General features: G+C 39.7%; 1 protein-coding gene across 1 annotated transcript in view; it reads right to left on the bottom strand.

Annotated features, from left to right (window-relative positions):
• The window catches only part of MYH9 (myosin heavy chain 9), a 69,818-nt gene that overhangs the window by 30,600 nt on the left and 12,203 nt on the right, over nucleotides 1-27,015 (bottom strand). Inside the window, exons 2-8 of the mRNA XM_033057797.1 lie at nucleotides 23,364-23,716; nucleotides 18,479-18,635; nucleotides 7,900-7,927; nucleotides 7,076-7,169; nucleotides 2,012-2,104; nucleotides 1,258-1,321; nucleotides 645-743 (exon numbers count right to left, since the gene is read on the bottom strand). Coding sequence (XP_032913688.1) covers nucleotides 645-743; nucleotides 1,258-1,321; nucleotides 2,012-2,104; nucleotides 7,076-7,169; nucleotides 7,900-7,927; nucleotides 18,479-18,635; nucleotides 23,364-23,696 — 868 coding nt within the window. The 5' untranslated portion in view covers nucleotides 23,697-23,716. The remainder of the gene's footprint in view (nucleotides 1-644; nucleotides 744-1,257; nucleotides 1,322-2,011; nucleotides 2,105-7,075; nucleotides 7,170-7,899; nucleotides 7,928-18,478; nucleotides 18,636-23,363; nucleotides 23,717-27,015) is intronic.

Raw genomic sequence — 27,015 nt, 5'->3', positions numbered from 1 at the left:
ACCACACCAAAGCACTCATCATTAGGTCATAAATCTGTAAAAAGCAGGGATCAACTTGAAGGTACATTTGCCTTTAATTTCAGATACCTCATTTGTTTCAAGTCATACAAAAATTAATATATTAACTCTTGAAACAGTAGCAGCTTTGAGAAAGTCCTCTCCTTGTGTCATTCCTGCAGATCCATTTGCAGCTCTTGCACAACACAGACCCAGATTACCAGGCTGAGGTATTAAAACAAGGTGTGCTGGGATCCCAGATTGCTAGAGCGGCTTAGAAGCTTGCAGATTTGCTCCACTCAGTTACATGCTGAGTGCATCACAGCAGGACCATTCCTGCACCAGAAAGGTTTACATCATGCAAGACTAGACTAAACATGGGACAGTGATTTAGATAAGGAAGGGCGTAGAGTCATTGCTGGCAGGGAGACAAGTGCAGGAAGGAACCAGAGAAGCAAGTTTTCAGGAACTGAGAAGTGCAGGGGGAGGGCAGATGGATGCGAGTGCATGAAAGAAAGGGAAGAGAGCTGACCATATCCAAAAGGCAAAGAAGGAACTGTAAAGGAACAGGTCCTTGCCTACAAGTGTTCTGAGCCCCCTGTTGTTGTAGTCAAGGGATTCCCTCATCACAACACAATCATACTTACTCTTCAAGTGCTCCCCTGCCCCAGAAAGCAGGTAGTAAAAGATGTGGAAGGTTCTCTCGTCTTTGGCCTGGCGAATTGCACGTGACTTCTCCAGCAGATCTTTAGAAAGTCAAGGCACATGACAGGACATACAAATCCCTTCCTATTCTGGTAGGAGAAAAAACTACCTGATGCTCTCCTCACACCAACTGACATTATCAGTCAACAACCCACTGAGCTTTGGTCTCAGTTCTGCCAGCCTCTGAATGATGACTAGAGTAAGAGAGACTTAACCAGTAAGAAACAAAAAAATAGCGGCCATCAATCCTCACTTGCCTTGGACAGAAGTAAGAATGATTTATGAAATTCCACATCTATTCATATTGCTGTAGTTTATACTCGCATTTCATCTCTTAAGATTAAAATTCATTCATTCAGAAAAGATCTGCGCCATGATCACAAAGGTTACAAAATACTACTGAGGAAACAGGAGACTACAACAGTGATCTTGATAGCAGAAATTTAGAATGCTTCCAACTGCTTTTCAACCTAAGTTAGCTGTGAAGAGACTGCTAGGTACCATTCCTGTCACCTCTGGAGCCTTGAACCTTTCAAGGGATTAAAGTAAGGATACAGGTCTCAATGTTGGCTCCAACAATGTAGCCGTTGACATCAAAGTTGATTCTGATAAATTTGCCCTAAGAGGAAGACAACAGCATTAAAATTAGTATTTTTTTGTGTTCAGTAACAACAGTAAGCAACAGAGTAGGTAAACCTTCACTTTTTAATCCAGCAAAGGAAACTCCAAACAGGTCAGGCAGGTTTTAGGCAAAGTATAAGGTCAGCCAATAGGCAATGCCTGCTGATCACACAGCAACTGAACAAAAAAGACACCAAGCACTTCCAGACACTTCTGTCATTGTGACAGCCTACAATTAATACTCACTACGTTTCAACCTAGACCTCCCACAAACAGGATCCCTTCAATTTCACATTACATTCCCTTGACAGTTCCACCTCTTTCAGTGTTAGCTTCAACCATTTTCATTTTGCTCCAGCTCCCCCACTTGCCTCTCAGATGTTGTCCGTTGCTCTCCAGAGCAAGCAAAATAAGGACGAGTACTTGCTCTCTTGGATAAAACTGACTGTAATGATTACATCAAAAATCAGCACAGATTATCCCAGCACAGGGTCTGGTTTCTTCATTCTAGAGATCTAAAAGATCTTCTCTGGATAATTCATTGAATGAAATTAATTTCCCAGATTAATTTAAAGGAGGTCAGTTACTCTATCCCTGATAGCAATTCACCCAAAAGCAGAACACTGGAAAGTGTAAAATACACTTTTGATGCACTTTTTGAATACACTCATGACGTAATAGTACTCACAAATCTTGAGGAGTTGTCATTCTTTACTGTCTTGGCATTTCCAAAGGCCTCTAGGATGGGATTAGCCTGGAGCAACTGTCTCTCCAGTTCTCCCTAGAGAGAAATCCAAAATTAATAAAGTAGGTAGCGGTTCACTGCACTAACCTTGGGTCAAACCAGCGCTGCTGTTTCAATTCACACTAATTTGGCATCTGTTGCAGAGAAGCCATATTAAACCTTAGGAGATGATCACTTAAACCTTCAAAGGAGACTCATTAGTTATCTGGGTTAAACAGAAACATTCATCAATAAACCTAATTCCCTTCCTCCCAGTGTGTCCTTCTGTTAAGCAAGAAACCCTTCAAAGTCACTTGGCTGTAACACCTTGCAGATTTCCCAGGGACAATGTGAAAACCATACCACCATCCAAGACCAGGCCCTCATCCCAAAAATGTACTGCCATAGAGGCTGGAAGAGTGAGGTAAATCCTATCTTGCTACTTAAAGCCAGCTCTGAACACCACTCTGAACCTACTAGTAGGTTAAGAAATTAGTCTGAAAAGGTCTAATGTTTTATAAAAACCAAACACAAAAGGTTTTTTTTCTAAGTGTCTACATCTTACAAAGTACAAACAACAAGCAAAAATCTCCTTTGTAAGGAGGAACACACAAAAAAGAGAATTAGTGGTATCCCACAAACTGCATGATTGCTTGCATTCTGCTGCCATATTCACACAATCCTCCCCTCAAGGAACACAAAATGCTGGAACTGTAGAAAAAAGAAATTCAGAACTTTTATCTATGCCCAGTACCAGACCATTGCAGCATATACACCTTTCCCTGCAGGCTCTACATGTATCCCTAGCTCTTTTGAAAAGTTACTTGTCCTCTGTGCTAAAAGCATGCTGTTCTCTATATTTCAAGATCAACTAAAAAGCTTCTGGAGACACAAAATTACAGTTTAGATTAATGTTTCTCTTTTTAGCAGTTATCAGTAAGTACTCAAGACTGCCTGTGCATAACAGATGGGAATGAAGTTTGATTTGTGAGAACTGGAATTTATGGGGAAATTATTTAAGGTTACTTCTAAAGGAAAATTGTTCCCATTTGTTCTTAAAGACAGATTAGTTCTTACAAAGTGTCTCTAGAAATACAGGCAATAAAAAAAGAGGAAGATAAATAGGAAACTGTACAATGAACTACAAGATTTTCTTTTTTAACTCCATGATCACTTCATGCTTGCAAAGTGCAAGCCCAAGACTCCCAGGCCTGGTGGAAATGCACATACACAGAAGGGGCAGCTGCTGCAAACACTGTTATTCTTCCTGCATTCACTGTCAAGTGCATGTAACAAGGGGTTTAGCCCTGGTAAGGGACCTGAGCTGGGACATCATCTATCTCACAACACAACCAGCATCTGGCATTGCAAGGAAAAAAACCTTGAAACTAAGGTTCAGTCCTTGAAACTGCGTAGCAGTCACCTTTCCCCTTGTGCTCTGCCACACATACTGAAGTTGGAACGCTCTTCCCTCACACCATTCCTCTTCCCCATCCTGCAGTGAAGTCCTAGACCTGTTTCTGACTGCAATTTGTTACTATTCAGGCGAGAGATGACAGCAACACAGCACTTAAACCCAACTATGGAGTAAGGAGGGAAGAGAACCAGGCTTTGACATCAAATCTATTTTATTTATTTGGCTAAAAATAAAACCAAGGCCATACTTAGCTACACAAAGACAGGAAGTTTATGCAAATCTACATATAATAGACCCTACTGTTACTTAGTACCTCAGGAAAAAGCTCCATTAGTTTCCCACAGGTGCTGATAAATTGTATTTTAGAGGTGATTAGGTCTCTCCAAACACCATGGTAGCAATATGTATGGAGAATGCCAGCTCGGCCTCACAACAATATGAAGCTCTGGAGAAAGGAAAATGCTTAAGAGTTGGTCAAATCACTGAGCTCTCCTAATTTGCTTGGAAAATCCAAATTCTCAGCATGCCACAGTAACAACACATAAGACTAAGTATCTGCAATTACTGTACCCATTCCTCACTGCATGCTGTCTTTGTTTAAAAGGCAATTCCATTATGTTTAAAAATTTTAATAAGATTTTGGGTGGAGTTTGTTGGGGATTTTTTACCTTAAATTTTGATAGCCACCTTTCACTGATGGAAGATACTTCATTGTTTTTACACAATGGGTAATTTTGCAAAGAAAACCATTACAAGACAGAGCTGTCCATCACAAGCTTTCTCAAAATCCTAAGGTTCCTATCATTAGGATGCTGCCAATTTCCTGGCACCTCTAATTGCCATTCCTTGACCTGAAACAAATTTGTTTAACACTTGGCATGCATTTGAAGTATGTGCAATATTCCTCACAAAAACAGAAGCAGAAAAAGCCACTGGGTCTGTTAGCCTGTGTCTGCTAGTTCCCAACACTCTCCAGTACACTCTCTTTCTACTGCTCTGAACTTACAATACCAATTTAAAGCAACTAAAATCCTTGACATCTACCTTGTACTCAATTTGTTTGCATCTCATACACTTATTGGAATTTTTTCTAAGCAAGATAGCAGTTTTTCCAGCTATTTATTCTTCAGAAAGTATGCAGAAAGGCATCCAGAAATCATATCTACCTTTAACAACATGCAATTTAAAAAAATATATGGGGGGTGTGTTTGGGTTGTTGGTTTGGTTCGTTGGAGTGTGTTGTTTTGTTTTTTACACTTCAGGGACTTGCTTTTGTATTCTTCTCTGCAGTCATGTGAGAGATTATCATATAACTAAATCCCACTAGATCAGTGGCTGGATGGGGGAAGGAGAAAGATCATCCCTAAGTTTTGTTACAAATTTAAGTATTAGCTACTATTGCCCATGTATTTCCGATTAGCTGCAAACACATCTTGGAAAATCATTACATGATTTAAGAAGACAGCAGAGAAGCTATGAGTAAACATGGGAAAACACTGATTTCAACTTCCATAAATAGAAGTTTCAATATGTGAAAAAAAAAGTTTCTATAATTAGATTCAGTACACCCCCCAAAAGGAGCCTTAGTGTGCTTAGAAGCGACACCATGCAGCTAGAAGCTAATTTAGCTGAATATACCATCGCACTGGGAATGGTGGAATGCACCACTACCTCCAAAACAAGTGAGCTAGAGTTAAAGAATATGTTTTATAGAATTGATTTTGCCCTGATACTTGGAAAAAACACTGGTTTACATGCAAAAGTTCATGGTAAAGAAAGTACCACTACTTTCTGCAATATCCCCACGTTACGTTCTGTGACTAAAGACAAAAATCTTCCATAACCAGCAGACCCGAGATCCTAAAAAAATTAAATTTATTGATCTTCATAAACCCTTATATTCTGATTCCAAGTTTGCTCCATAAAGAAGTGTTGCAGAGAGCACTCACTGCTGATTAACAAAGGCTTCAGCTCTACACCCCCTCTGGTAAGGTCAGTTTAGTCACAAAACGTGAGCAGCAGGACTTCTTGAAAAAAATCAAAACTTAGGGAAAAAAAATTAAATATCAAACTTGGGAAATCATGAAGCAGTCCAACTTAGGACTAATTTATTCTCCTAAGCAGATTGCCTGTCCGGCTTTGGCAGTTCAAATTTTACTCACAGAGAAGCAGTGGAAGAATACTTAACTAAACCCCATGATTCTATTTTCCACGACTAAAAAAAAAGAAAAAAGGAGAATGTTTCTAAATACAGCTACTGACAGACCATGGAAAAAGCCTTCATATGTCTGAAATTTTGGCACATAGAACATTGGGTTGTTTTTTTTTTGGTAGAATTCCAGAAGTTAGTTACTACTATGTGCATGCACACACACAGTGTGCCTGCATGCAGAAATGCCTTCTTATTTATATACTCTACGTGCATTAGACATGCCTACACATTAAGCTAGTATAGGAAAACTCTTATGTAGAGATGCAGTGGACACACCTGGCATTTGGGCTTTCATCAATGAACATTTCCAACATGTTCAGATCTGACTAAGAAGCCCACAGTCCTAAAACACCCTGGCTAAACACTTAACTACATCAATCTTACTAGGAACACCACACACACTAGATGGTTAAGATTCTAGGAAAGCTTTGTCCAGTCCTATTGTCCTGGAGGAATGCTTCTGATATGGTATGTATATGGGAAAATCCTGCAAGAAAAACCTTAAAGGCAAACTAATATCGAGCACAGAACACAAGTATTCTTGGTATCACTACAGTTTCCAACTGAACATCCTTACAAAAAGATTACGGTGCACCACACAAAAAAAAAAATTGTGAATTGTCTATGGATTTGCTTTAGCTGCAGAAAGTGATATTGGTGTGGAGTGAAAAGCTGCTCAAAAAAATCACACAATGGGACAGAAAATGCATTCCTGGTGCAGAACGTGCAGTAAACGTGCAGCTCACCTACGAGGATACAACTGAAGAATTCGGCAATAGTCCACCGGGGGAGAGGGAGGGGGAAAAAAATATAAGTGAGACATCTTTAAAGTCCTCCCACCATCATCACCACCCTCCTCTCATGTGCTGCTAACACTTGGCTGTTTTCCCCCCTTTTAATGTCTTCCTGCAATTTCTAAGTTTTCAGCTGATGACCACTAGCCTATATTGTATTCTCCAGTTCTGAGGTGATACATGTAATGGCCAGACCTAATCTATAAGAGTACAGAAGAAAGGAGACAACTCCTCCACAGAAGGATCAGTTTTAAACTGCCTAGACTGGTTATAAGCAGTACATCCACGTGAAAAGATCAGTACAGGTGATGCATTTATAGCAGCTTTTGCCCATGCACTTGCCCATGAATCCAAGGGCTTGTGGATGAGTTTATGCCCACTGCAGATCCACCGTATTCAAAGGAGTTATGACTTTGAGCAGTGCTCCCTGACTTGCAATTTTTGACAGACTTATTGTTTCATAGTTCACTGACCTCCTCAATCCCCTGATAGATGGTAACATCTAAGCTTCTACTGAGCAGTATGTCTTTTACCAACATCAGGCAGTATATATTTAGTGTCCAAGGTCAGCAGAGCAATAGAGCATCATTAAACCTAGGTCCTACCTGATCTTTTTTGGACTTGTGCGAGGAAGCAACGTGAGCCAGATACTGAATGACCTTCTTGGTGTTCTCTGTTTTACCAGCTCCTGATTCACCTCTGTAAAGAAAATCTGCAAGTTATCCACAAACAAAATGTAAGAGGACATTATCATATTTCTAATCCCAAACGGGCTATCGACATCCCTAACTACATTCTGGCCATTGCAGCATCTCCCTTAAAACCAAGGGAAAAAAAGCTGGGCTGCAGCTGGACTGCAATATGGAATGCAATAAAGAACTATGCTTTCTAGTCACTTGGATACAAAGACTGTCAAGTGGTTGAGGAATAGCTTGGAGGTTGCTGTAGAGGCTGGGGTGAAAGGCAATGAAGTAAATCTTTCAAATGGAAGCCTCCTGACTGCAAAAAGAAACATACCAATTCCTTAAGCATGGCTGAGGGCTCATCAATTTTACTGTGTCTAGAAGACAAACTGCTGCATCAAGAGTATCTGTTATTCACTCTATCAGCCTCATCAGTATGCATGTACTTAAACATAACAGCTGTGTCAAATCTCAAGGATCACTCCAAGCCTTTTCCATCGACAAAGCTGCATTTCTTTAGTAGTTTGAGCACAGGGCTGTTTCAAAGCCACTCTTCCTCCATTTATTACGAAAATTATCTTGCAGAAGGAATTATGTATTGGAGGAACTGTAGTGAAACTTTACTTGACTCTTCATTATTACCTGATTCTGTAATTCCACTACCAGAACTTAATTTTAAGACAGTCTTTCCACCAAGAACGTAAAACCTTTGACACACAGACAAAATGACAACTGGAAATACTCACGTGCAAAGGATGGACTGATCCTCTCGATCTAGAAAACAATTTTAAAAGAGTAGTCAGAGTAGAACTCTAAAAATAAATTTCTCTGACAGAATGAAATCAACACCAAAGACACCAGCAACTAGTAAACACTGACAAGTACCTTCAGGAACACTGCCAAGTACCCCCTTCTCTGACAAGATGCCCACCTCCTACCATATGCCAAAGTATAATGGCACCACAGTAATTTAGTTTTCTTCATCCAGAATGAGTATTATTTGCATTACAATTTTTTACAAACACTACAAGTGTCTCCTACTGAATGTTTCTTTACCACACAGCTACAGTGTGATATGCATCTATTTGTTCTTCAGCCCCTATTACAGTGGGCCCATACAGACTTAAAAAAGTTATCAGCAGTGCAGTGAAAATGGAAGACTGTAGCAGGAAAGTGGGACAGCAACCATTACAAATGCCCAAGAGCCAAAGATTCACATCAAACAGAGGCTTTCAGACCAAAACAAACACTGGAGACTCGGTGACAAAATATTTGTTACTTATTCTGCACAGACTGGACCCAAAAACTAAAACATTAAGTAGCAGCCTATATCCTATACAGCTGATTGTTTGTGGCACCATTCCCCATTGCATTAACACAGCAGTTGGTAACAACAGAAACCTTTTCTTTTCCATGTTGACATACCAGCAGACATACTAATGCCTGTGTTCAATTCCCAGCTGTGGATATCTTTCCAGTTACAGAACTTAGTTCACTCAGCCCATTCACCACTATCTTCTCCCACATCTTTAACCTCTGTCAGCATTCACCTATGATTCCACTTCATTATGAAGTCCTGACCAGTCCTTCCACCACACCTTCATCCCACAGCTCCTGCACACACTCCACCAATTCTGCCCTGTTTCACTTTCATCCCTGCCCTCCACCCTGTGCCCACCTACCCCCATTCTTTCACACCACCAGGAATGAACTGGGAGCACCAGGAAGACTGGAGAGTGTCCATGCCTACACCAGAACAGCCTCAGTAGTTTGTAGTCATCACAGGGACAGTGAAACATGGAACAGGTGGGCACAGCAGGTCATTGACTGACAGCCCACAAGAGCCACTGGTGCACTCAGAACACACCGTGCTATCAAACTCAAAATCCCCATTAGGTTGGGGGGTTTTTCTGGTTTGATGATAAGTGTGTGTTTGTTTTTAAATCAAGACCAGAGGACTTCCAGAATATTCAGTCTGAGAAGCTCCGTAACACAGCAGTCTTTACATTTCAGACAGGCATTGCCATTTTTCTTTTTCCACTCATTGCACTGGACTAACATCTACTCTCTAAAGAGAGAGAAAGCAAGCCTCAAATATTAGAGTATGCTAGATTTACTAGATCTCTCCAATAATTTTTTTTAGTAATTGGTGACGTCCAACAGTATGTTTATGTGACTGTCTCCACATTTTAGCAACTGGCTCTATTTCTTTTCCTCATAGCTTAGAGAAACCAAGTATACTCAGTATTCTTCCCACCAGACAGTCCCTAGATGATATAATTAAGTCACCATTCAAGTTGTTTTGTGCAAGATAAAGAGATTGAGCTGTAATTAGGGAAAGCTTTCTAGTCTGACAGATTTCAAGTACCTGAAACCTCTTTCTATACCCTTAAACACTGCTGCTCTGAGTGCATTTCACATTTCAGCACCAACGTCATGAATGCCACATTCATCAAGAAAAATCTCCTGTACACACAGTTTAAAATGAGAGGAGTGCATTTAGCCTTTGCACATATTTTTGTGGAATAAGGAAAACTGGCAAACCTAACAGGTTTGAGATTCCATCTTAAAATATTCTGAAGCCAATAATTAGGTTACAAAGTGTTAGGTTCACATGCTACATATATGCAACTCCTGCTCTTAAGCATCTTTACTGGAAACCAATTGTATGTAGACAAGCACAACAAATGAGAGGGAAATAATCTGCTTTTTTCTTGTTAAAACTCAGAATATTACATGTCATTACCCTGCTATACTATTCTCAGAAAGAGTTGATCAGCCCCAAGCCTAGAAGAAAGTAAATAGAAGAAAATCACTCAAACAGTTTCTTTCAAAGCAAATTCTTAAGCCTTCAAAACTAGATACTGCAACTTTACTTAAATTGCATATTCATTTTTTCAAGTGCTGAATTTATTCACTCCCTTTGAGATATACACTCCTTTTGCTGAAGGCCAGGCCAAGAATAGATGTTAGCCAGCTCCAAAGGCCTCACACATTTAAGGTTCCCAGTGGGTCAAGGGCTCAGCAGGTACATGCCAGCCCTCTGCATGACTGGGCACTTTGAAGGTGGATCAGGGGAGTAACTAGTGACTCATTTATGGATTGCCTAAGGAAATGTATTCTTTAGTAGTACAACACCTGAATACAATTCTGCACCACAAAGTAGCTATGTGAAAGGACATGACTATGCCTCTGAATAACATCTGACTTTCAAAAGCTTGAATAAAAACAAACAGTTCACTTGTCCAGAAAATATTATGCTCTCATCCAGGTACTTCACAGGCTCTTCTAAGAAGTAAATTTGAGAGAAAGAAAAAAAAAATAAAAAGGTAACTCTAAATAAGGTGCCCTTTATTGCTAGTAACTAGCTCTGATCTTGGAACTATGAGGTGGGGCTTCTCAAACAGGCAGTGGAGCCCCAGGTGCTTGAACAGCACCTGCCTTCCTATTTCCATCCTAGTGATGATCCAGCAAAAAATACCAGTAAGCAGACAGATAAACTGACTGCCCAAGAGAAAAAGAGATGATCAACATCAGAAAATAATACCAAGCAGCTCTTTGGCACTGAATACTTGATTGTGCCAAGTATTCGCATACTTGATTGAGAAGCTCTTTCCAGCCTTGTTCCAGTAAGACAACGTAGTCACAGCACCCTGGATTGATCCTAAGGAGCCCCAAAGGGACAAGTACAGGACTCTTCCCCACCTTAACACAGAGCAACGTGTTGAAAGGTGGTCAGGCAGGAAAAGTCACAGACTGTGTTCAAACTCTTCTGGCACAAAGCCTTCCTCCCCCAACATACTTTCTTGGTGGCCCACTGCAGCTGCCTTAGTCACCTCTGCTTTAAGTCAGCAGGAACGTACCTGCGAGTGCAGGCAAGTCTCCGGGAGCACGCAGACACTGCCATAAAAGGCAACATTCCTGTTTGCAATCCGGGGGAAATTCTTTCCCAAGACTGCAAAGCAGCAGTCATTGGGATAGCTGGAATTCTTCTAATTGTGTATAGACAGACAACTCAAATAATGTGTTGAGCAACAGGAAACTGGATCCGAGCAAAGGGGCAAAGAGCTAACACACACAAAGCATAACTCTTAGATACTCTTCAAATTAAGACCAGTTTCAAATGCCAATATTTGTTCTCCATATGAGACTGACTTGTGCCATCACAAAACAGAATTTGGTTATCCAGGCAAGAGGTCATCTCCATCCCTTTTTTTTTTTTTTTTTTTAAAGGATCATTCAACATGGGCACACTGCACTACTTCAGTCAGCACTTGCCACTACTTCATTGTCAGTTGTGCAAGCAACCCACTCAGCAAAAGAGAATGTGCTGGGTACCATAAACTCAGTTGTTTATAATAACACAATCAAGAAATGCCTGATTAAAAGAAATCTGCACCTGCTTTTCAATCCTAAACAGAGTCACTTATTAAAAACAATCCAGAATAACAACTCATTAGTTAATTATAGCAACAGTTCTGTATTTCAAACCAGCTGACAAGGAAAGCTTTTTATCTAGGCTCTTCTTCAGCTCTCATCACCATAGTATTCAAGTGATCACAAGACACAGCAGCCTCAAACATCCAGAAATTCAGGAAGTAAAATATCCTTCAAATTTAAACTATGCAGCAGTATGGTATAATAAGATCAGTAGATTAATTTTACTATGTAAAAATCTCCATAATATGTAACTTACTCTTGACTTTCTTTAGTTCAAGAAGACTGCATTTTAGACTGCTGACTGCTTCATAATACATTAAAAACTAAATTAAACAAAAATTTGTTTTCAGAAAAGAGGCATCTTTGTACACAAAGTACTCAACCAAATATACTACTGCAAAACAACAAATGTGAATGAATGCTGAACTGCTTTGGTCAAACATATTGGCATAATTGATAAATTAATACAGCTCCAAATCACTGAATTTTGTTTTTAAATGTTTTGGGATGGGAGAAAAAAAAAAGGTTAGGAGGCTAGAAGAGAATGTGCAATTTAAGCATCACATCTCAATTACAGAACATCCTACCAGACCTTTATCACCCACTTCCTCTGCATGAGTGACTCCCGTTTCAAGCCTGTTCATCTCCATAAAAGGAGAAGTAATATAGCATTCACACAATGGTGACATCACCTCTGCAGCTAAGAGGAAGTGGAGCTGAAAGGCAAAGGCTTGGCTTGCAGTCCCCTGCCTATAGCTGACTCATTAAGGCTGAAAGCTTAGCCATAGCTCATGGTACCACCCACCTCCTAACCACAGCGTCTGGCAGGCTGGAGCAGCCCAGCCCTCTGCATTCCCGTTATTGCTGCACTGCTGCCCAGCACCACTCAATGCCTGCAGCCCAACCTGTGCTGGCCAGCCAAGCTACAGGGCTGCCCTAAAGCAAGAGTTACTCCTAAATGCGTCCAAGTGCTTCAACCACACTGCAGTTTCAGCTCCTTACTGCCTCCTCAAACTTCTCTTTCAACATTAACATAATTTTACATCCTTTCTTCAAGGCTCTTAACCACAGGAGCCCCAGGGAGCTGACACACTGTGCTACACAGAACAGCCCCACTGGCATCAGACCTAATCAAGTACATTCACTGTGGTGCTCTAACCTACATGCTGGCTTGAATGGGATCAAAAACACTCCAGGGGAACACCAGAGCAGAGCCTGAGAACCTGTTTTTGCACTGACATTTAAAGAACATATTATAGAGAAGTTCCAAAATGCTAACAACTATCATCAAGTACAAAGAAAAAAGAGAAATCAAATGAAGGAGAAACATAGCATATCCAAGACAGTTCTCAGCAACAGAGTTTCAAGATGTTTAAAAATAAAATTTTAAAGAAAGAGAAAAATCACTTGATTTGGCAGGAATACTGCAGTGCCAAGATTCAGCTCTGCATTAGCTGAAGTTTGAAAACAGTCACAAGGAGAAATCTAAGTTTCCATTTTTCAAAATGAAATATATCCTGTGGGGTCAAATGCAAATATTTATTCCCCCAAGACATTGTTGGACTAGAGCCCGTATCTCCCCTTCTCTAGCACTCCTTGACTGAACCTGGAGATAGCAAAAAATAAGTTGTAAGCTGCAATTTTAAGTTATGCAAATGTTTATGAAGTTCTGACAGAAAAGAAAAACTAATATGCAGCCTGCAAAAAGCTCAGGCAGCTCATGATACTAAAACAGTGAACTGCAGGGAGACTGACAGTAGGGACTGAACCATTACATAAAAGACTGCAAGAGAACTCCTGCTCTGGTTTACAGGAATGAAGCAAAAAGGGTGTGGTAACTACTAAAAAACAAGTGGGCAACTGGACTCTTTTATAGCTCCCTGTTCTCATGAAAACCGCATCTCAAGACACAGATTCTTAGAGCTGCATTTAGAAATCTCAAGTAATTCAAAGCATGCAAAACCTTTCTTAAGGAAATTAGAAACAATGTACACATTTTCTTGCCAGCTGCATCAAAACAACTGTCCTCCATAACTAGCATCCAAATTTTTGACAAATCTGGAAAACACACTTGTGAAACCACAGGCTATATTCTTTTGAGTTTTAGTGGAAATAGAATTTAACCTTTACATGCAACTTGAAAGAGACATGTGCCTCTACATAATCTGAGCAGGTCTCAATTGAGAAGCACTGACAGAATGTTATACAGAAAAGAAACATGCACTTTGGGGTAGTGCACTATACAGTGCAGCATAGCAGCCCAACACTAAGAAGAAAGCTGAGAAATGACTTGGCAACAAGCAAGTTAAAACAGAAGTGTTTTGCTAACTAGGTAACTTAGAGAATATGCAAACATTTAAAAACTACAAACAAAACACCTGAAGGACTGTATTCTACAGGAGCAAATCTAGAGGACTGTCTTTTGTGGAAATCATAAGCGGTGCCAAGGTGCATGTGAGGATCTACAAAGCAAGCGATTTGTCTTACAACATCTAACACTGTGTTTCCTCCCTTAATGTAACAAGGTCACTAAAAAAATCACGAAGTTATTGGTCTTCAGAATTTTTTCTTTTAAACACCAAACCCAAAGAACTACCTAACTCCCAAGTGAACAACAGCACAGCTCTGGCTGCACAGGTTCCTTTGCAAACCTTTCATCAAGATCAAGGAGGGTTTAATCACTGCCTAATGATTTTCAGAGTTTTGTTAGGTGAACCACTAGGAGCCCTCCAATAATGTGGAGAAAACTGGATAAGAAAAGAGATGGAATACATTCATTAGCTATGTGCTGTCTATTCCCTCTCCTACCTATCTTGATTGAACAGGTCTAAACCTTGTAGACCAGAATAACCGTACTGACCTAAACTATTACAGAAGTTTCAGATCCTTTTCAGGGCATTAAAACAGGTATCATGCTCCAGATACCAGTGAAATTTCTATCTTCTATCACTATCTGACACAGAAAATTCTCTTTGCGTGCTCCAAATATACAAACAAGTGCTGTTTAACAGCTTTAAAATATGTTTTTTATAAATTGAGGCCCTGGAGACTGAATTGAGGTAAAGAATGTACCTCTTCAGTATACATCTGCTGCATTAGAATAATGATTTGTTTGCTCAAGACACCACTCCACTTGCAGGCACTGTGTTTCAATCATTATTACCAGAAGAATAATTCTTCTGAAAGCAGATCTGACGCTTCTGGCATCCAGGTTACCCAGGGAACAGAAGCATTAAGATAAATGGTTGTTTTCTCTAAAAGCAAAAATGTTACACTTTTTTGAGAGTTCTGTTCTTGAAGCACAGGAAGTCTCTCCAGGTAGCACATAGCAAAATAATGTTTTCATGTCATTTCTGAGAGTCACAGTCCTGGGTCTGAGAAAGGAGGGAAAAAGCCCCCAGTAACAACAAACAACCCACCCTGAACATGTCCTTCACCATTTTATTTCTTCAAGAAAGTACTTCTGGTGAAAATTTTAAAAAAGCAATATAATCTCTTGCAATACCCTAAGTGCCCTGACACTTCTGTCAATGGAGTAACCAGAAGATAGAAAAAGACGACCAAGCTCACCCACAGTACATCAGCACAGATGCCTGAAAAGGGTTAAACAGTTTGTGGATTAGCAGAGGTTGGAACAAAACTCTCATCTTCCTCTCCCTTCCTGATGAACCATCTCTTTGAAGGCCCTGCTTATTCAAATACCGTAAGTTGACAGAAAACCAACCAAAAAAAAAAATGCAAGTCCAAATCAATTTACACGCAAAGCTTTTCCACACTGTCAGCTTAAGAGATAACTATACCCTCTGCTGACAGAAGTCAGAGTCAAGCCAGCTTGCTATCCTTCTCCAGGCCATGAAGGATTCCCAGTCTTCAGGGCTCTGAAAGTAACCTAGGGAAGGCAGCCTAATCCTAAATGCCTTTGGCTCATGTGGAGCACCCGACCCTTTCATCTTCTATTCTCTGTACAGATTCCTGCCATACCACTGGCTGCTGCACCAAACCTCCCCCACCGCTGAGCAAAACCCAGAAAGTGGAATAGGAATGTTGCTTTCCATTCCCCCCGAGGCTAGCCAGGACTAGAGACACTGCAACAACCTACTACTCACCCTCACTCCCAGCAGCAGGCATTGGAATGCTACTGCTAAACTTTGAAACAAGGAAATAAGGCAATAAATAACCATAAAACAGTCACTAGAGGTCTTGTAGCACACACAGGTACTTGTGAAACCACACAAAAAAGTCTTTCCAAACCTAGTTAAACAGATCAAGGCAGGCTAGTTCAAAAGCTAACTGGGAATGATATTCCTATCAACAAGCATGCAAAAAAATCAGCAACAAGGTATCTTAAACTAGGCAAAAAGCTGGGGTAAGCCTCTAGACTGTCAATACTGCTAAGAATACAGCATAGCTAGAATTATTCTGGGAAAGGTAAACACTCAAGCAGACCTCAGCAACTTTCCCATGCTTGGAAAAGAGGCAAGGCTGTCATTCTTCAGCTTTAAACAACAAAGCAAGTCAAGTCTGGGATTTCCAAGTTTTAGATATCATCCAAGCAGTGGTCTGACAGAGACATCACCTCTTTTCAACAGGAAAGAAAATACCCACACAGATTAATCACTACCTCTGAACTACCATCAGACCAAGGAAGGTCACCTGTCCCCTGATGCAGAATTGCAGCTGTTTGGGTATCTTCTGTCACATACTGACACACCTGGCAGGGATGAAGGACAAGATACAGGCACATGCACTTTCGAGTGGTTTAGCTGTTGCCTATAACGGAAAAGTACTTTTTCAATTCCCTCACAACACAGCCAAAGAAACTGTTTCTGATTCTATGTAGACAAGATTTCTTTCTAGGGAACAGTAACTTTGGTACAGTTAAGCCAATAGCTTGTTTAACAAAAATGCAAATTAGTCTTGAGCTAACAAGAAGTGGGCAATGGAGAGAAGCAAGTAATAAAAGAAGCAGAACTGTAATGATGTTTATGGACAACATTCTGCCATGTATAATATAGGTGGAGCATCTGTTCTTGACCATCAGTGGAAGATCTAGTCTTTCTCTAAAGGAAGTAAGAGCCTTTAGATGTCCAGGTTCACAGGTTTTTATCTTCTGGATACAGAATTCATTTCAGAGTAACACACCAGCAGTATGGCTGCGTTTCTTCAAGACCTGTCACATCTTCAGCACTTCAGCATGTCTGAGTGCTCAACTCCTCTCCATCCCAGGCTTTTATAAATATAGATTAACTGGTCCATCACATTTGCTCACCCCTGTGCTCTGCATGGCACCACATTTTAGCAACCTTTATAAGCTTTCTCCACACCAAGTTTGTTGGAAGCCACTGACAAAGATCAGTGGATGGAGATTTTCTTTCTCTTTCCACTCTGGGAACCTACATCATTATAGTCCTCCTATGCTTGGAGGTGCAATGGCAATGGAGGCAGTAATGGCAGGTGAAAAGCAGAACTCAAACTGAGACTAATGAGAATGTTAAAGCATGATTTTATTATATCTGGACTTTGTTAAAAAATGTGAGGCTAGTGACAAGACCTAGGAGAAACAAACACCTTAATCATTTCTAGGCATCAAAAAATAAAGGAGCAGTAACATTCATACAGGCACGCCAAATCAAATTGTCCATTACATCCTTTAAATCTGACAAAGTATGCCTCCTAATAAAACCCAGGTACAAACAGGAAGAAAAGCACAAAATATCTCCACACCCGAACCTCTCCGAGCATCTCACACACCTCTGACTTTGTGGAAGACCTCCTCTCAGAACCAGGGATATGCACGGGGCATTCACAGTTCCATATTTAGAAGTCCTCAAGCGATAAGCAGGTAGCAGATAATATCCACAACTCTGATTCTCAGTTTTATAATGTGGACTGAAATAGGTCTATCTACTTACTTTTTTATCCCATCAAAAGGCAACAGAGATACTTAATATTTCCTGACACTGAGTTTTATTAACAAAGCAAGAATACAACCAAACAAGTAAAACTACTGCTAACTGTGGAAGATACAATTTCTCCAAAGCCATCTTCCTCTGGCCCTTGGAATTTGCTGTAATAGATAAGATATCCTAGATACCAAGGCTGAGCCAGATGCCTTAGGAATTTGGTTACTCTCCTAACACTTCGGAAGATAATTGGTTAGAAATTAGGATGTTCAATTGGTCAGTTTCTGTTCTTTGTATAAACTTCTATTGGTTGTAGTTGGATCCTTCTTGAACCTATAAATATAGGTGTCTGCCCTTTGTTCTGAGAGAATCCTGCCTGACCCCCTTTCGCATGAAATAAACTCATGTGGGAATCGTCAAGCGTGGCCTCCGGTCTTTCTCAGCTGATGAAATATATGGGTTTCTGAGAGATAGCTACATGTTAGCACTCTCCGGTCCCATTGAAACCCACCAGGGACCGAAAAAGAGAAAGAAACCCTTATAGCTAACTATCCCAGTTTAAAATATAGGTTATACTAAGCTTGCTACCCCAGCCAGATTTTAAGCTGGTTGTTGTTAAAAGCCTCTATCAAGCAATATACATACCTGCCCACCTACAGCTATCTATCTCAATTCATAGGCTCATCACTGAGATGGAAAATTTGCTATCTCAGTTCTCCTTGCCAGCTTCTCTGAACCCCATGCGTTCACACCAGTCTGCTCTTTATGTCAAATTTAGGTCTTACTACACTTTTTGTAAGGTTCTTCAACCCACTAGAGTAGGAGAAAGCTATTCACCTGAACACAAAAGCTTGTACCAAGTAGTGTCTGTAAGCAAGGACAATAATGCCTTTTGATAGCAGTGAGTTGTTCTCCTGCAGTGTTTTGACTGCAACCTCGATTTGTGATTTCAACAAGAGTCATTATCTCAGTCAGCACTCACCTTGCATCATACTCCTGTAGGCTGTGTCTGTGATGGCATAGATATGAGGGGGCATTTCATGTCTCTTTTTGCCTTTGTACATCTCCACTATTTCTTCTGAGTATATGGGCAGGTTCTTGTAAGGATTGATTACCACGCAGAATAGGCCTGAGTAGGTCTGGAAAAAACACACCCCAGCAAACAGAGACAAATTAAAAATGCTGCATACTTGCATATTTTAACAGTACCTTACTTGGAAAAACAAAGAAACTGCACAGTGCTTTTTTTAAGTACTACTTCCATTGATGTCATGTGGGATGGTTCCCACTAACCAATACTAGAATCTGAGGAACAGCTCAAGTCCTACCACCTTGACCAGTACTCAACTTTTCCAAGTGTGCACTGATCATCAACTGACCCATTAGTCACATATCACTGGTCTGTTCCCCAGTTAATTAACAGTCCACTAGGACTGGTTCTGCCTCCTTTTTAAGTTCCTATATTCAAAGTCAAGAGTAATTTCATTATATAATGCAGGTGCTTAGCTCCAAAACACATACATTTTCTGCTCTTCCTCATGTTTGATATGGATTTATCTAGTAAATGATGACTAAACAAAATAAAACCTCAAACCAGAATAGTTACTAAAAGAAAAATAAGACCAGTGTACTCCTGAGAAGTTTTCAAGACTGCTGGACTATACCTAAGGCAGTGCTATTCTGTTCTGAATGGGAAGCTGGATTTAATGGCTTCCTGAAGACCCTCCAAGCCTGAACATTTTTGTGATTTATAATTTAGAGAGTATGACTAGAACTAGATTCAAATTGTAAGGTCAGCAATGTATAATATGTTCAGTATGTATGTTTAGAATGCTCAATACTGTTCTGAACCAGTCAAAATAGAAAACAATTCTAAAGCAGTCCATGCTAAAAGAATCAGCGATATATGCAAAGTTTACTTCAAATTAATATCAAATTATTAATTCATTATCTATGACAGCAAACTTCAATTTCTCAGTTGGTTTCCACTGGCTTAAATTGCACACTTCCAGTGACAATATTAAGCTTCTTTAAAAAAAAAAATACAAACCCAAACTTTGAGATCTAAGTACCTAAAAAAAAAAAGCCCAACAAACTTTTTACTTGCAAAGGGAGTAAGAAGAGCAGACAACTTCTTAGACACCTCATAGATATTCTAAGAATAGCATTCCAAGCCCTGTTCCTGGGGCTTAGAGCTATCCTAGTTCCCTGTCAACTTTAGAAGCAGCTGTTTGAATCATCTGGAGATAAGCAGCTCTCTACAGCAACAGCAGTGCTACCAGAAGACAGGACATTTGGCACTTTTTATTTCTACTGCCAAGATCTCTTCTACTGTTTGGTCAATGAAGAAAGAGTGCTTTGGAGTGGTGAAGAGTTCGCCACAAGGAGCACAGAGAGTACTTAATCAGATTTAGCTCCTTAGCCAGATAAAGGTAAGGATTAGACTACAGTGATCAGAAGGGTGAAAATAGCATCTACTACACAGTTTGTGGTCTTGCATCCAAACTTTCTACATGCTGGGTTAACACTAAGTGACATGTCCACCCATATGCAGCAGATTCAGATATAGATTCAGACAGATGTCCTCCAGGAAGCAAGTTTTTCATAGATATTTAAGGTTTCTTTTCCACATCTCAATAATCAAGATGTTTCCATACTACACTTTTTTTTCCCATTCTTTTTTTTTTTTAATATTTGAGGAATATTTGAATAGCTTACAGAAAATGCTAAATGTCTTTCCAAAGCGGAAAACTATGAAAGTTGGCTAAAAACCTTTTGGCATAGTGCTTCTAAAGTTCCAGGAAGCTAAGCTTTCATGAGACATTATAGTCAGGTTAGGATTCAGGTAATGCTTGAAGGGAGCAGCCTAAGGAGTGTACAGCAACCAAGTCAGCAATGTCAGTTCCTTTTGCTTTAGCTTTAGTTCTCCATCAAGTCTAACAGCAGTTGCACTGCACAGAATAAAAGAAGAAAGTCTGTGTGATGCTTTGATATACCAGTGAAAGACAGTAGGACAAAGAGACAGAAATGAGTCAATGTAAGAGCAGCATGTTCACAGAGCACACACGTCCACAATGAACATAGAGTTTTCTTAGTGGTGTATGTGTGACTCTTCATGGCTCTGACTGCTGACAAATTAGAATGGTTGCTTTTCAAACAAGTTGAGCGCATATCTAAAGCAACCCTCTGGATAAGAGCAGCAGTTTAGAAAAGGGAACACATTAATTTCACTTAGAGTGAAACTAAGCCATGAAGCAAGTATGCAAGAAGAAGCTACCACCTTCTTCCAGCATTCTGCTTGCCAGAAGAAATACCTAAGGAAAGTTTCCATGCAGTAGAATGACCTCAGTTGTGTGAAAGGATATTTTTGTCTAATAAAGAGGGGAAACTAATTATGGCTGGGGTAAGCAACTGAGTAAGATCACCATGTTACAACTGCTGGTCAAGCCCACTGACACTTTCATACAGGAAACAAATTGAGTTATATTAATAAGCAGAAGCTGCCAGCCCCACCACAGAGAAGACAAGAGTTATCTTCATCTTATTGAAGTACAAATAAAGACTTATATGCATAAATCCCTGAATTGAACCCAAGGTTCCAACTGAAAGGCTCATCTATTATAGGCACAGCTGGCTTGGAAATCTGTACTTTGTCTCAGACATTACTATCTCAAAATAGAATTCTGGCATTACCTTTCCCTAGCTATTTCAAGTGACACACACGCCAAACTGGAACTAGTTTTATTTTTCTAACTGCTAAACTAGCTCTGAGGAGTTGAAAGGACCATCTGCAGCATGGCATAAAGCTGACAGCATCAGAAAATTTATTTTCCAGTAACAGTTAACTTCAGTAAAATAACTGGAACATGTAACACTGAGTTTTGAGTTTCACACTGAATACAAACAAAGCAGTTCAGGTAAGCAAAAATTATTCACAAAAGTTGCAAATGATCTTTTGATAAAGGATTCCAAATAGGAAGGGTTAATATGAAAGCGAGTCTGTTAGAAGTCACCTCAGTACAGAACCAATCCACACATGGAAACAGTAAATTGGTGTTTGGAGTCAAGCTCTTAGTTCTTGGATTGCATGACACTCCTTACTCAAAATTTGCCTGCACCAGCAATAAGATTTCCTCCCTGCATATTACACAATGGAAAGACAGAAAAATAAAAATAAACATAATAAAAAAGAAAATACTTTATAAAAGCATACAGTCCTGCTGCCAAATAAGAAAGAAAAGAGAAGAACAGAACTAAACTACACTTGCGATCTTTCCAAAGACATTTATGCTGGAGATGAATTGCGTGTACTCCCTTTCTTCAAGCGGATTAATGATCAACTAAGAGCCACTCAAAAGTATTTTAAGCCCTCCCATTTATCTCCTGACTTGCTGAGAACTGCTGACAGGTGAGATCAGTACATTTCACAAGTGCACAGGAACATAGTTTTGGCAAGACCAAGATTCTGTAATAGAGAAATACTATGCAAGGTTCGCTTGGGTGAAGGGTGTGGGGATTTTTCACTTAAAAAAACCCAAAAACTAACAGTCTTCTTACAATCCAACTAGAAGAACTCTATTAGTGACAGACCACGTCTGAAATTTCAGATGTGATCTTGCAAGATGTACGAGAACGCATGCAACAGACCTTGAGACACTGCTGAATTATTTTCAATAATTATTATATAACCTAGCAGTGTTTCCTATTCTAAAAATGTTACACACGGATCTTGCATATCCCATTTCACCTGAATACCAAGATTTTTCCATCTGAGAGTAGATTTTGACCAACAGTAGAAGGAGTTGCCAACTGCAAGAATAATAAACTAGATCAACCTCCAATTCCACCAGCTCTCAAATTTTGACATCAGACTGTGGAAGTCAAACCAAATTTATATCAGCCTTGCATCCTTCAGATATTCTCTGATAATTTCTCCTAGAGTTGTCTGTATGCCTTCATGCCACTCCAAAAGAGAAGACACAGCACTAGTAAGTCATGAGCTTCTCTCTTGAATTCTCCGTAGTCCTGTTTTAACCAGTCACTGCACACAAATTGTACATTACCACAGAGTAGTAATGAGTTTAATAACTCATTCTGTAACTATTAATAAAGTAGAAGCTAGTGTGACCAACATCTGCTTGCTAAACATAGGCAACATGAAGAGGAAAATCAGAAGGGAACGGAAGAACCAGGTCAAGGTTCCAAAGTCTCCTTCCCCACCTTTCCCTATTTATTGCCTTTGTTATTCAGTGAAGTGGTTGCTGCCTGCTTCATTGGGTATGACCCTTGGTCCCACAAATGGTATCTGTTATTTACACAGCCATAAGAAGCAGGAATCTCTGCTCTTGTCCATTTGGAGATGGAAAGAAAAGGAACAGTTCATATCTGTAAGTACATACAGGCATACATGTTCGTTCTCTAGTAAGATGCTCTGAGATCCACACAAAAAGGTTGGCACTAGCAATCTTTCCACTGAAGCTCCAGACATGGAAAACACATTTCAGATGCTGGGTGGATTAGGACTGTGTTTTTATTATTATTTAGTTTGGTTCAGATCAGACTCCCTGTTTACCACTACCCAATTGCTCTTGTGTCTTCCTAAGAGAAAGTTAAAAGGCATTCAAAACATCCTGCAAACAAAGACATTAAAACCAGATTTACCATAGCATTCCTTGAAAGCTTCAACATTAACTAGAGGGGGATTGGCATAGTTTAGAGAAAAAATTTTAAGTAGAGGGAAGAAGGTAAGTCATATGATGTGTACTGGGGCAATGAAAGGTTAACAGACACTTAGGGGCAATTACTTAGGAGTAAGTTCACACACTATGTAATCAGGAACTCATATCCCAACAGACAACATTACTTACATAGATCAGTCCCGAGTAGTATCTCTCCTTCAAGTTGTGAAGCACAGAAGCCTCATTTAGGCAAGTCAGCTCTGCCATATCTTCTACTTTAGAGAACTTGGGGGGGTTCATCTTCTGGATGTCATCCTTATTTACTTTCACTTTCTTCCCGTTCTCTGCCAGTTCCACGATGGCTTCATCTCCTACTTCTTCCTTCAGGCTAGCTGCCTCAAACCCATTCTTCTCTGAGGGAACCCATACCAGCTTCTTAGCTGCCCAGTCAGCCTGAGTCAGGGGGTTATTAATGATGTTTTTGTCCACATAAAGGTACTTATCTGCGTCTCTTTGCGACATTGTGGTTTACAACTGGGGACCTGTGAAGAGAGGGGGAAACAACGAAAAAGGTTATTTTTAAAGCCTCAAATTGCCTTGCAAATTCCTAGAGGCAGACAGGCACGCGCTAAGTGCTCTGAATCCCTGGTCATCAGAGCATGCCTCTCCCTCCTTTAATTTCACGTTAGTAAGCACTGCTAAAGTTGCAATAAGGCCAAGGTTTTGCTTGCCAAGAGTATGAAAAAAGCCAAACTACCAAGTAGTTTAAAAAAACCCCAAAACCTACAACAAAACACTGACCATTAAGCATTTAGAAGCCATTACATGGCAGAAAAGAGGAAGCACATTAAAGTGGCAAGCACCAAACAATTTGTGCCAATCCTCATAGCATCAGACACTGTTAGTAGCATTCAGGACAAGATTAACCCTTCACTGCTCTATTCATAGAGATATTGGCTCAGAAATAAAATCACAAATGTGCAATCAACACTTTTACTTTGTATCTCCTTATTCTGATAAGCTATAAATAAAAAGCCACAGTTTCTCAGAAACGTCAACTACCAGCTTAGAATGTGAAGAGTATTTTGCTTCTGAAAGATAGCAGTAATTTGTGGACACCAGTTAAGACTGATATTAGATAATTTCCATCACCAGCTTAATAGTAATACCCAGCCTATCAGTTTATATCTTCTTTTTCCCTAGATAATGTTCAGTAGCAAAATATTGCCAAGATAATAACAGAATAAATCAGGACATTTTACAGCTAAATATCTTCTACTAACATCCTTCTATGAGGCTGTGGTAAGATAGAGGAGAGAATTTCATCCCTACAAAAAGGAGACTTAGGCTGCATACTTGAAAAATAGCACCCTAGATTTAGTATTTCATCAAAACCAGAACACTAATGCCAGGGATTTTCCAGTTTATAAGGCAGCAATTTTATTAGTGCCATTCAAAAGTCCTTTCAATCAGAAAAGGACTGCATGCGTCAAGGCTCATTAACCATGTAACAGCAGCCTCTTTACAAGATCACATAAACATTACTTCTTGAATTCTCCCTCACAAAGATACCAGTGTCCTCAATGTATGTTTTTCATAGCTTGAATAGAAACTAGAGCCCTTTACCACCTAAAGAACAGGAAATGAAAATATGAGTATTCATGACCTAGAATGCTATCAGGAGCTATATGGATAACTTTTTTACAGAATTCATATTTACAAACCAGCAGTCAAATCAAGTAAGTGAAGTCTGACTACACACACCACAAACAAAAAAGTATTGAAAGCGGGACAGAAGCAGCTCAATTCCCAAAACACGCATGAGAACAACAATGGATGGAGAGTCCCAGCATTAGCACACAGTGAATGCAGCCAGAAAAACATCAGCCATAATAATGATGGGCACAAATGCCCATACCAGTCATTTGTAAGCATGTAGGGAAATTCCTTTCAACAAATGTATTACTGTAAGTGGTATGTAACTTTGTGCCAGAGACTGTATGGAAAGCTGCATATTCACAGTCAAAAATTCTTTAGCAAACAAAGAGAAAATTACTCTATAAATAATCACTTCCTTTAGTTTGAGTTTAAAATCTTTGTCTTAAGCCTGACAGGATATGCCAAGCAGCTATTCCACAATTGACCTCATCTTTCCTTCCCCACAGGGTCACTGACACTTCCACCTCAATGACAATGGTGATTCTCAGAGCAACTTCTCCCTGGCTTTTCACATTATTCCTTAAAACAATATTTCAATGGATACATGATGAAGAGATTTGATGTAGAGATAAGATGCAGTAATCTAGAGGCTGCCATAAAAAATTTGAGCTGTCGGGAGAGCTCCAAGACCTTCCCATAAGAGCAAATCTGACAGTATATAGCAAATACAGAAGATATTAGGATCTCATGACACTGCAGAGTATCATCTGCAGTTTGCAATCAAGGGTTAAAAAAATGGGAGTGGAAGGAAAGAAGGGAAAAAGAAAAAAAATAAATATTCAATTGTGTTTGGAGTTGTATCAGGTTTGGCAAGGCAACAGCTGTGCTCTACCCTCCATTACACAGCTTCCTGTCTATGCAACTCCCAGAATGTAACCAGTTGCCTTTTTTGGCTATAATCAGGCAGGACACAGAGGCACTATGCTTCAGCTAAATTCAGTTTCATCATTTCCTGAGGAATCTGAAGTAACCAGACATCTGAAGTGTCCTACATTACTGTGAAACACAGTCCTCACTTCCTCACTGCTGGAGTACATGCATGCATTCAGTACACCTTAAGACACATTCTAGGATAGAGACTAATTCTTCTTGGCTAAGAAACAGGTAAGACCACAAGAAACCTTTCAAAGGGTATCCCCAGTCAGCCAAAGATCTGAAAAGAACTAAGGAAAGAAGACAGTTACAGAGAGGTTAATCAAATTCCTTGCAGGAGGAAAACCCCAAATTATCTCACATACTACAAGAGTGCATTCTTCAGCAGTAAGAGATTGTTCTAAAGCATCTACACCTTTTTAGTTTCAGGGCTGAAAAAAACTTCCACAGTAAGAGGAGAAATAGCCTAACACAGCTATTCTAAAATCTCACCAAAACTAAGTTTAAGATATTTTTAATATTTTAAATACATATTAATACAGTATAATCTATTCTATATATAAATATATATATTTAATGTAAGTTTTAATATTTTAAGTACTACCAAATAGTAGTGAGGAGATTCAAAAAGGGTCTGCATCCTTTTTGACTTGAAAATTCCCCCATTGCATGGCAGCAGCAGCCTTCTTATCATCACCTTAAACACCTTAAACTTGCTCTCCTATGCTCCAGAACAGAATCCTCCCACAGTAGAAGCAAAAGGGGAGGAGAGGCTCAAGCTAAGATAACATGGCATTAGAGCTATTCTCGAGGCTGACTTTGAACCCACAGGGCGTCTAAACTAGAAATACCACAAACCAACCATTAATTTGTCTTCTCCACAAGAACAGTACCAGAGGAATCAGATTCAGCAAGTTCCATCTCATGGACTCCTAAACTTATCTTCCTAGCTTATGCTGCATTTTCAGTGGGCATTTCTAAAAATCCCTTAAAGTGGTCAAGGAAGGAAGTAAGCTCAGTAAGCTCTTACAGCCTTACAGCAACTCACAATGAATGTAAATCACTGTTGTTTTAGAAACAAATTAGGAAGCAATTTGTTTGCCTGGTAGTTTGCATTTGGGGTGTAGATAATTATGTAGGACAAGGACATTTATCTTTACATAGCTATTGTGCAACTGCCAGATGAGAATACCGTTAACAATATTGGTTTTGATGCCAGTCTATGGGCAAGACAACCAAAGAATACAGA

The sequence above is a fragment of the Catharus ustulatus genome, chromosome 4 (genome assembly GCF_009819885.2).
Source record: "Catharus ustulatus isolate bCatUst1 chromosome 4, bCatUst1.pri.v2, whole genome shotgun sequence".
NCBI lineage: Eukaryota > Metazoa > Chordata > Aves > Passeriformes > Turdidae > Catharus > Catharus ustulatus.
The sequence above is the reverse complement of the archived record's forward strand: the minus strand, read 5'-3'. Positions and strand labels throughout refer to the sequence as shown.